General features: G+C 37.8%; 1 protein-coding gene across 4 annotated transcripts; it reads left to right on the plus strand.

The window, feature by feature from the left end:
- Window positions 1–5,559: 5,559 nt before the first annotated feature.
- LOC149393090 (uncharacterized) lies at window positions 5,560–9,446 on the plus strand. Of its 4 annotated transcripts, none has more exons than XM_089617806.1 (6): window positions 5,560–5,759; window positions 5,865–5,927; window positions 6,732–7,179; window positions 7,638–8,230; window positions 8,331–8,394; window positions 8,571–9,446. In XM_089617806.1, the coding sequence occupies exons 3-6, from the start codon at window positions 6,798–6,800 to the stop codon at window positions 9,008–9,010; spliced, it is 1,479 nt and encodes a 492-aa protein (XP_089473932.1). In that variant the 5' UTR covers window positions 5,560–5,759; window positions 5,865–5,927; window positions 6,732–6,797; the 3' UTR covers window positions 9,011–9,446. The 4 variants fall into 4 exon arrangements, with proteins under 4 accessions (XP_089473932.1, XP_089473933.1, XP_089473931.1 ...); XM_089617807.1 differs by having other exon boundaries at window positions 5,560–5,751; window positions 5,865–6,076; XM_089617805.1 differs by having other exon boundaries at window positions 5,560–5,751.
- The last annotated feature ends 346 nt before the right edge of the window (window positions 9,447–9,792 follow it).

Raw genomic sequence — 9,792 nt, forward strand, 5'->3', positions numbered from 1 at the left:
AGGCTACGTTATTTTTTGGCCATTTACTTAAGATTTACGAACCGTTTGCTATATAACAATTTCAAACGTTTTAATTGACTAGTTACCTAATTTTTTTTTTTTTTTTTTTAATTTTGTGGGTTTTGTTAATCCCCTTAATTGAGTCTATCTTTTGTTTCAAGAGATTTTATATTTACGAGCGCTATGTTTTTACTTTAACGGTAGTTATTAGTTAACGGGTCTAATGGCGATTAGCATGGAAGCGAGATCTTATATATTGTGTTTGAGGTTTTATTAATGTTTAAACCAATTTATATTTTGTGTCTTCTTATTACAATTTTTTTTCACATAACATTTATAATAAAAATATATTAAATATCAACATATCATTTTAGTTCCGAATTGCGAAATGGGTCGGACCAATCTCGAACCAGTCTAAATGAAACATAACCATGGCCATTCCAACCCGGGCATTTTACGTGATAATTGTGATGGGAACAAAGTTGAATATCAATAAAATTAATTATTTACAACTCGAAAAACATTATTTTCGCGATAAGAATTTTAGACACGTTATTCTTATGATAAGTTTAAAAAACGTACTAAATAAGAAAAGAGCTAATCATCCTTGTAATTAACTAGTAAATCTCACTCGTGATGGATAATGTTTTAAAGGTTCGTATAGATTCAAGATATGTGACAAATACTATCCATTAAAAATAGGCAGCTTGTTCACAAACATACGTATCACAACTCTACAAAGCCCACTATGAGTGAATAATGTATCAAAGGCCTGTGTAGATTCAAAATATACGACCGACATCTAGGCATTCTGTCGGTACGAAAATCGAATTGAAATTTCGGTTCTGAATAGACCATGATGTTTAAAATAGAAAATTAACATCCCGATTACACTCTTTTTATGCGGTAATGAGTGAAATTTCAATATATATCAAGCAAAGTGGTACATGCGTTAAACCATGTGTATACAAGAAGGGTGCATCGTTTGTACTTATGCTTCCAGATGGTTTTGGCCACCACCATCTCATTGAGGCATTGTACGCGGAGATGGGGCACTTACCGTCCACTCATTCAATTGTGGTCAAATAAGAGACACTCTTTTCATCATTGCTAATAAAGATTACAAACGATAGCCACCTCAAAAGTTACTTGTATTTGAGGAGCCGAGATCATTTCATGTCGAATAAAGTGCAATAAAGAGGGAGTCTAGATTTGAAGATTTTGCATCTCTTTCCACTATTGGATTGGAAGAATACACATTTGAACAGCCGCGTGCGTTGGCGTCACAACCCTCTTCCCCACCACAAGACCGTCACAGCCAACTCCCTCGACACAGCTGTTAAACATGAATGATTTCTAAATTTAATAAGAATTTTACTTTATTAGCATTATTGATTGGTGAGTTGTTTTCTAGTTAGAATCAATAACTATCGTCCTTAGTCTCCGTATTAAACTGAATTACATGCTGGACATCTAAGTTCGGGCGGTGAACTAAAACTTGGTCGATGATTAAAAAATGTCTAGATAGTTGTATCTAAAATCATTTATGTGGAACACAAGTGAAGGTTGATCACTTGGTTGGAGCATTCTACATTTTTTGTAAGTGTACGACCTGGACAGACTTTGGTTGTTGATGTGTCGTTTAAGTACTATTACGACACACTAACCAGGGTTGCTATGATGGTCACAACGAGACTTAATCTAAATCTTGAAGTGATCACGGACTTCTATGTTATATTACTGGTTCTTTGACTCATTCGTTAATTGCTACTATCATGCAAAAATACTTATGTCTTGGGAATTCATGATATGAACTGAGCGGAAAGTGATTCACAGATACGAAATTCAGCCTTCTTGAAAGAAGGTCAATGCTCACTCAACTAAGGGTTGATTACAGAATCGATTGACTGTGCACATTTTCATTGTAAGTACGTACGAAAGAATCTTTCGATGGGGAAGCAACGATGCTTAGGGCTCATATGTATCAAGAAATGTATAACAGAATAATTGACCTTTTTCTCGGTACGAGTTGAACCTGGAGAATTAAGCTCATGAACTGACTATATCAATTGAAATTTTTACGATGAATAAAATATAATTCTAGTAATAAGAAGAGTGCAGTCTTGGCTCATTTTGTGGAGTGTCACAACGATTGACGAATCGATTAAATAAGAGAAATGACTTTTTTTGTCTATTTTTAATCAGATTTGTAGGAGCTTCTGTTACTAGGTCCATAGTCTCCGAGTCGGCTCTGATAAAAATGAATAAAAACTCTCAAGTAATAATAAGATTTATTGTTTACAATCTCACAACTGTAAACTGTCTTAGCAGCATTCATTCAAAAATTTGTCTATTTGCCGAATTAAATATGAATTGTGGAATTAATTATTTATTGTTGGAACAAATATTTAATTGAATTTTAAGTTGGGCCTCACACTATAAAATTCGAAAAATTCCTAGGCCCTATACACCTATGTTGGCCACCTACTATAGAGTTTAAATACCAAATATTGTCTTTTTGAGTAGTTGCTAGATTTATAGAAAAGAAATCAGGTAACTAAATAAATAAAAAATAGAATAATAATGGTTGAGATATTCTCTCTCCATTAAATAAGAAAATAATATATTGTCATTTATTCTCTGCCATAATTAATTTCCTAATATCTAGAAGAGAATAATGATTGATATATTTTCTCTCAATTAAATAAGGAAATAAGAAATTGTCATTTATTTTCTCTCATGGATAATTTCCTAATATTTAGGAGAATAATAATTTTTTAGATATTCTCTCCATTAAATAAGGAAATAAGATATTGTCCTTATTATTCTCAAATATATAGATTCCTTAAATATAGGAGAAAAATAAGAAAATATAATATCTTAGATTCTGATCTGATGGATGAGAGAAAAATAAGAATTTGTAGTCAATATCCAATGGTTCATGCTTAACTACAAAATACGAAAGAATATAGGAGAATAAGGAAACCCTAATGGCTTCCTAAAATATCTCCATCCTACCATTATAAATAGGAGTCATGGAGAACACAAAAAGACACACGTGTGATACACGAAAAACAAGAGAAATTTTTTGACCATTCTCTCTCTGTGGCCGATTCTTCTCTCTGTCCCTCTCCCTTGGAATTCGTGATTCCAATCCCAGAAATACGACACGACCCGAACTCCTAAATCGGTAGTCGTTGTGAGATAACGAGAGAGCCCACACTTTATTCTTGTTCATTCGGAGATTACAACTTGGAAGATTACGGTGTCATCCGTTGGAGATCCTAACGATGAGAGTCCAGTTATTGTTCCCAATGGTTCAAGACCGGAGAACAAAGCTTGAAGATCGAGTAACTGGATCTCAGTATTGGATCTTGAAGAACTCGATTGGAAGTTTTTGTAGCTGAACCCAAACCCGTAAGTGTTATGATATTCTCTTCATCTCTTATAAATTGGTTGCTTGAATTACTCTCTAGTATTTACTACTCATATAAACAAATTTAGATCATATAATCGTATAATTAATTAGCTTGATAGCGTGATTATTTATATTCCGCACGGTTATAGGGATATGTATTCCCAATAAGCGTATTTCACTAACAATTTGGTGTCGGAGCGATTGTTCGTGACCAACACCAACATGTTTAATCCCCAACAACAGCAACTTCCACATAAGATTTGTCATTGTCCGGCCCGCGATATAATGTGGTTGACAATCGCTGAAGAATTGGCTATCTCGAGAACGTCAAGGAAATGCCCAAAACAAGACTACTTGAATATATGTTCATCTTCACTGAACATTGATTTCTTGATGATCTCATTGAACTTTTGAATACCGTCCAAAAAGTTAAATGTATTCCCGACAATTTGGTCTTCGTCCATGATTCCATCATTACATGGCAAAAAAACCCTCAGAATGTCAATAACGTTGAAGTAACAATATCAATAAATCTGGTAGTTTATTCACATCAATTTCAATAAACCAACTAATTTATTCACATCAATGTCAATAAATCAGTTTTGTAAACATGCAATTTTGCATTATAGCTACTCTGAGATACCGATCATAAATGTCCGTTTTGTATTTTCTCAGTCCTTATTAACTACATCATACTAGTTTTAGTTTCGCAAAAATCAAAGGGAAAATCAAAACATTCAACAAAATACTAGTTTCAGTTTCGTCAAAATCAAAATAAAAGGGAAAATCAAAACATTCAATAACAACATACCAGTTTCAGATTCGCCGAAATCAAAATAAAAATCATAACATCAACAGATCTGCCAACAACCCCAACCCCAAAATAAAAACAAACCAAAAAACAACAGGTTCGCCAAAATAAAAAATCAAAACAAACCTAACAACAACAGATTCACCAAAATAAAAAATCAATTACTAGCCTTTTAATTTTTACCAGAGGACTTTTTAGAAATGGGCTAAACCTCTGGCTTTTTGAAAACGAAATTCGTCCATGGAATCGGTTTCAGATTCGTCAGTGATATCTATCTTCGCTCGCTTCGTTGCAGACTTCGGCGATTTCGATATTGGCGCCTTCCTCTTCGTCTTCACAACGCTTATATTTGAAACACATAACGTCTTAATAGTGGTTGGGTTTGAACCATCAGCGCTGGGATTCAAGACGCGAGGACTTCTACGCACCGGAGACGATTTCTTTGTCGTTGGAGATTTTTTGGGTGGGGTTACAGTTTTCTCCGGAGAAGGTTTGAGTTTATTGGTCACGAATTTCTCTTTAGGGTTTGGACTTGGTTTTGGTTTTTGGGGTTTTTTCGTCATTCTCGTCCGAAATCACTTCATGATCAGAAGAATCTCGAATCGTGGTGGAGACGAAGAGAAATGCGTGGTGGAGACAAAGAAATGGCTGACTGCGTGTTTTTCAAGGGTTCGAAAATGTCATGGAGAGAAAAGAGAGAGAGTGAAGAAGACGAGTGTTTGAGTGAAGAAGACGTGTGTTTGATTCGGTTTCAAACTAGGAAACCGATTGAATTTAACGTGTGCACGTGTAAATGGGTTTATTTTATTTATTTCGATATTTGTCTGATAAAAGGAAGCAAAATATCAAGGATACAAATGTAATTGCCCAATTTCTATAGTCATAGTTTTGGATGAATTTGGACTTATTGGATTTTGGTTCAAAACTAGTATGGAGCTCATAGTTTATGAATAATCTCAATTCTGATTTAGCTACGGTCCGGTTGTCCACCTTAAAGACAACCCGATCCTGTACATTTCCAAACCCTAATCATCATCATCCATAGATCGAGTCAACATCGAACCACGTCCACACGATTTGAATACAATTTGACCTACCAAGATCCAATATTCAAAAGACCCCACTCAAAGTTGACCTCCGATGATCCGACGCTCAGAAATGCATCAGATTAGATTTGATGTGGTACGATCGGACGCTCAGGAACACATCTTTTTGCATCTAACCGTCTAAAAAAGATCTAACCTCATGCACCACTTTCTACTTACCACACCGAATCATCCCAATTCCCTCCTTAAAAAGCTTACTTTCTCGCATCGCCTCGGTCCTTACAGTTCGTAGATTTTTTTTTACCAGCGGCCATATTTTCATCTTCTTCGGAATCTAGGGCTCGCAAAAATCCCTCGCTTCTTCTTCAACTTGTCTGAATCTCTCTCTCTGCTTTCATATTTCTTATATTCCCAAGAAAATCTCCTTCTTACACTTTGAGCTTTTGTCCGAGCTCCTACAATATCACCGATTCGAGGTCTGCTGGTGATTGAATATTTGAATAAATTTAGTTGCTCTGTTTCTTTGTCTTTTAAGTATCAGAAAGAACTTCTGATTTTAAATAATTAACCTGTGTTTTTTTTTTCGCAGTTGAAGATACTAATCAATCGAATCAAGACCGTAACTTCATAAAAGAGAACGTTTTTATACGAGGTACGAATCTTAATTAAATCATTAGTCAAATGTGTTAAGTTCTTTTTTTTCTTTTTCTTTTTTTTTTTCTCTCTCTCCTCGTCCATGCAAGTTTACGAAGATCATTAAAACTTCAAGATTCCGACAATCCTGATTGCTTATTATGTGAGGTATTTTGGACTCTAAAATGGCGGTGTTTATTTTTAATTTATTTTTTTGGCTGTTAAACACTGGATTGAAATAATAAGAGTATAGTAAAAACATAATCTCGTTGGAACAGCAAAGATCCGATCATTAGTAAAAGAATTTTGTTTGACTCTTTTGCGAGGCTTTGATCCCACAATTTTGCACACAAAAATACTGAGAATGAGAAAGAAACTGATTCGGCGTTTTATTCTGAAAATCAAGTTAGGTCGTTCCAATTTGAAATTAATTAGTTTGAGGAAAAAAGAAGAAGATATGTTTCACTATGTAGCCCTTGTTTTTCGATTGTGGGCAAAAATAGTAGTTTGATCCCGAATTTAAATGGTAACAAATGGAAAACCTCAACATTCTTCCAAATGCAACAGAGCGATATCCATTCACCGATAAGGAAGAGAACTTTTAAACTCCGGTTTTGGCGTAGATCGCGAATTTAAATTCTAAACATTAAATTTTGAGATTAGATCATGCGGGGTATTGAAAAATTAAAACTTGTTCGGTATAGGATTAGTCTCTTAGCTGGAAAGGTCTGAATCCCGAAATAATCGGATAAAATCGTCACAATCTTATAAGGCTTTTTATTTTTATTTTTTTGCAATTGATTTCCTCATTCTGTTTTTGTAGGCCATGAAAATGGTATTGAATACGTCGAACTAGACTAGAGCCACTATTGCGCGAATAAACCGATTGATGGGGACGGAAGTTCCGAGCGGAAGTGAAGGAAAAGGGGCGCCGAGTTGGGAGGGAAATGGGTCGCTTCCGAAGCCGGTGTCGTTGGACGAGTCCGGCGAGGGACTCCCATATGCCCCGGAGAATTGGCCCAACCCAGGCGACAACTGGGCTTGGAGGGTCGGGAAAAGAGTGTCTCTAACTGGGAACTTCGTCGATCGATACCTATACCTTCCAAAGCGCCTCCGCACCTCCGAAGCGTTCTCCTCGCGCAAGGGAGCTTTCGCGAGCAAGCTCTCGGTCTCGCGCTACCTCGAAGAAAAATTTCCCGGCACGGATATCGGCGCCTTTTTCGCTTCGTTCCATTGGAAGATCCCCGCAAAGAGAGGAGCTTTAGCAAACGGTTAGCTTTCCTTTCTTTTACATTTCGTTATCTCTATCTTTCATCAAAGTTTAGGGAGAAATGGACACGATTGTGCCATTTTTTTTAGCAGTAGACATCTATGCCCCATTCTAAGTTTCTTTCCAAATCGATGCCCTTTTTAGCGTAAAATTTTATGTAAATGTGTTACTTTCCTAAGAGAAGAACATGAAAAGGGTGAGTAGAGGCAGTTAATGCCGTTTTTACAAGTTTTAAGTTTTTTAGGGACTTTATCACTAAGGGAATAAAAAGAAAATGCTAAGACTTAAGTTGGATATATCATATATCGGGAACTCATGGGTAATTCAAGAGACCCATGGCTCTCCTAATACAATCCAAATCTATTTCCTTGATGTCTTTCTCATAGACTTATACAACTTGTGGTTCACTTATATCTAACTTCAACGAGCTACGTATCTCATGATTAAACGCGAAAACAGGACATGCGAAAGGTGGAAGTATATTTTCTCTACCGACCAACGAACAGATAGAGCAGTTTCTTTTCGAGACCGTCCCGGGCGGTTGCAAGGCCGGGAACAAGTCGTGCGTCACCGTGACAGACCAATCAGAAGACTCCACAACCACAACCACCACCACAACCACAAACACCACCATCGATTGTGACCTGTGCTGCTCCGAGCCGCGGTTCTGCCGAGATTGCTGTTGCATTCTGTGCTGCAAGAGCGTGGACTACGGCCTCAAAGGCTATACCTTCGTGAAGTGCGAAGCGGCCGTGGACGGAGAGGGCGGCCGAGTCTGCGCCCATCTCTGCCACCTCAGCTGCGCCCTCCGGTCCTACATGGCCGGAAAAGTCGGTGGCACCATCGGGCTCGACGCCGAGTACTTTTGCCGGCGCTGCGACGCCAAGACCGACCTCGTCCCCAAAGTCGTGGAGATGATGCGCACTTGCGAGGCCTTGGACTCTCTGGACGATGTCGAGAAGGTTCTCAAATTGGGGGCCGCGGTTTTGCGCGGCTCGGAGAGATCGAAAGCGAAGGGTTTGTTCAGCCGCGTTGAGTCCGTTATTTCGAAGGTAGTTAGATAGATCGTCGTGATCGGCGCTCGTTTGAATACTTAAAATAGTCGATGATGCGGATCACTGACCGATAAAATTTAATTTTTGCTTCCACCAGATTGATAGTGGAGCTTGTCTTGAAGATATTTGGAAGGTCGAAGACGACTCGAATCTTTCTACAGGTATTTCTTACTCGTATATAAATAATTGTACGCGGGCAGAGTATTCGATTTAATGGAATTCGTTTGAATTAATTTTTGAATCCTAGAACAGTTGACGTTTCTCCTATACTAACACGTGTACATGGCTTGCAGAGTTTTGTGTTTTTAACATTGATTTCGTTGAAATTTATGCTCAGATACCACTAATAATGGAATTGCCGCGATGGAAATTGAAGCTGACCAAGATCCTATGGATATCCATTCAGATTCACCTGACATGTCTGCACGTGTCGATTGGCTGAGCGAATCTCTTAAACTGGAAGAAGAGATCGACCATGCTTTGCTTGGACTTAGAAAGTCGCAGGAGATTGAGTACAAACTGGCCGAGGATAGGCTTTACGACCAGAAAAACTATATCACAAGCCTGTATCAACGGCTCGAGATGGAGAGATCTGAGCTGTCCCGTCACGCTTCGTCGACCGACCAAGAAAACTTACTGAGCATCGTGATGAACAGAGTGGACCTGATTAAACAGGAATTAGCGAAGCTCAAGGATATGGAGAAAGTGGCGAGGGGGTTTGGGAAGACTTCTAGGGTCGTTTTGGAGGAGCTCTTTGGTTTAGATATTGAGGAGTGATACGAAAAAACCCTTGGGAAATTCGATGCATCGACTTTCGTACTTTGGAACTTTGATTTGAACCGACGGTGTAAAGATTTCAACCTCTTCCCGGTGACTCATTTTTCAACGCAGGCGTAGGCCAGTTTGTGGCTAATATCCTCGCTAACGACAGATTTTGACAGCCAAAAAAAATCAACATAGCTTGATGTGTTTTCTTGTACAGGGCTCTGATAGGCGGATGATGTGTGAGGTTGTATGTGTATTTTAAGAACTTTTCAAAAGAACTACCCGGGCAGTTAAGAGGAGAAGTGTTTAACTCTTGACAGTTCGGGTTATGTTGAGCTTTCTTGGCTCATCAATTTTTGTCTGGCTGCCATATTTTTTTTATTCTAAACGAAAATTCCGTCGAAAATTGGTGCAATTTTATGTCGCATTCTTAAAATTTATATCTACATTCCCGTCTCCTGTTTTGTACTACCAAATTTTTTGTAATACAAAATTATTTAGACATCAAGAACTTTCACATTGTGCTATCAAGACCGGATTTATTAGTTAGCAAGTATAATAAAAATGTGGCGTAATTAGGGATTTTCGTTGAACCCAAGGTTCGCAGTCGGGTTAGCTTACTTTGTTCATCGAATCACATGTTTCGTTGTTTAAATCGTTTTCATAGGACTATATCGGAGTCCAAGATTAGGCATATGCAAACAGTTGTCAGCATTCTACACCAAAGCCATCTCAAAAAAGAAAACAAAATGTCTATGTGAATAGCAAGGAACTCCTCAAAGTCCACATTGCCA

The sequence above is a fragment of the Urtica dioica genome, chromosome 6 (genome assembly GCF_054948205.1).
Source record: "Urtica dioica subsp. dioica isolate 48M chromosome 6, U.dioica_male_clone48M_v1_H2, whole genome shotgun sequence".
NCBI classification, from domain to species: domain Eukaryota; kingdom Viridiplantae; phylum Streptophyta; class Magnoliopsida; order Rosales; family Urticaceae; genus Urtica; species Urtica dioica.

What these genes read in the sequence shown, in the direction of transcription:
- LOC149393090 (XM_089617806.1), top strand. Translation starts at nt 6,798, where the DNA reads ATGGGGACGGAAGTTCCGAGCGGAAGTGAAGGAAAAGGGGCGCCGAGT. An exon ending in TTGAGTCCGTTATTTCGAAG is followed by an intron (nt 8,231 to 8,330) that starts GTAGTTAGATAG and finishes TGCTTCCACCAG; the next exon opens with ATTGATAGTGGAGCTTGTCT. An exon ending in CGACTCGAATCTTTCTACAG is followed by an intron (nt 8,395 to 8,570) that starts GTATTTCTTACT and finishes ATTTATGCTCAG; the next exon opens with ATACCACTAATAATGGAATT.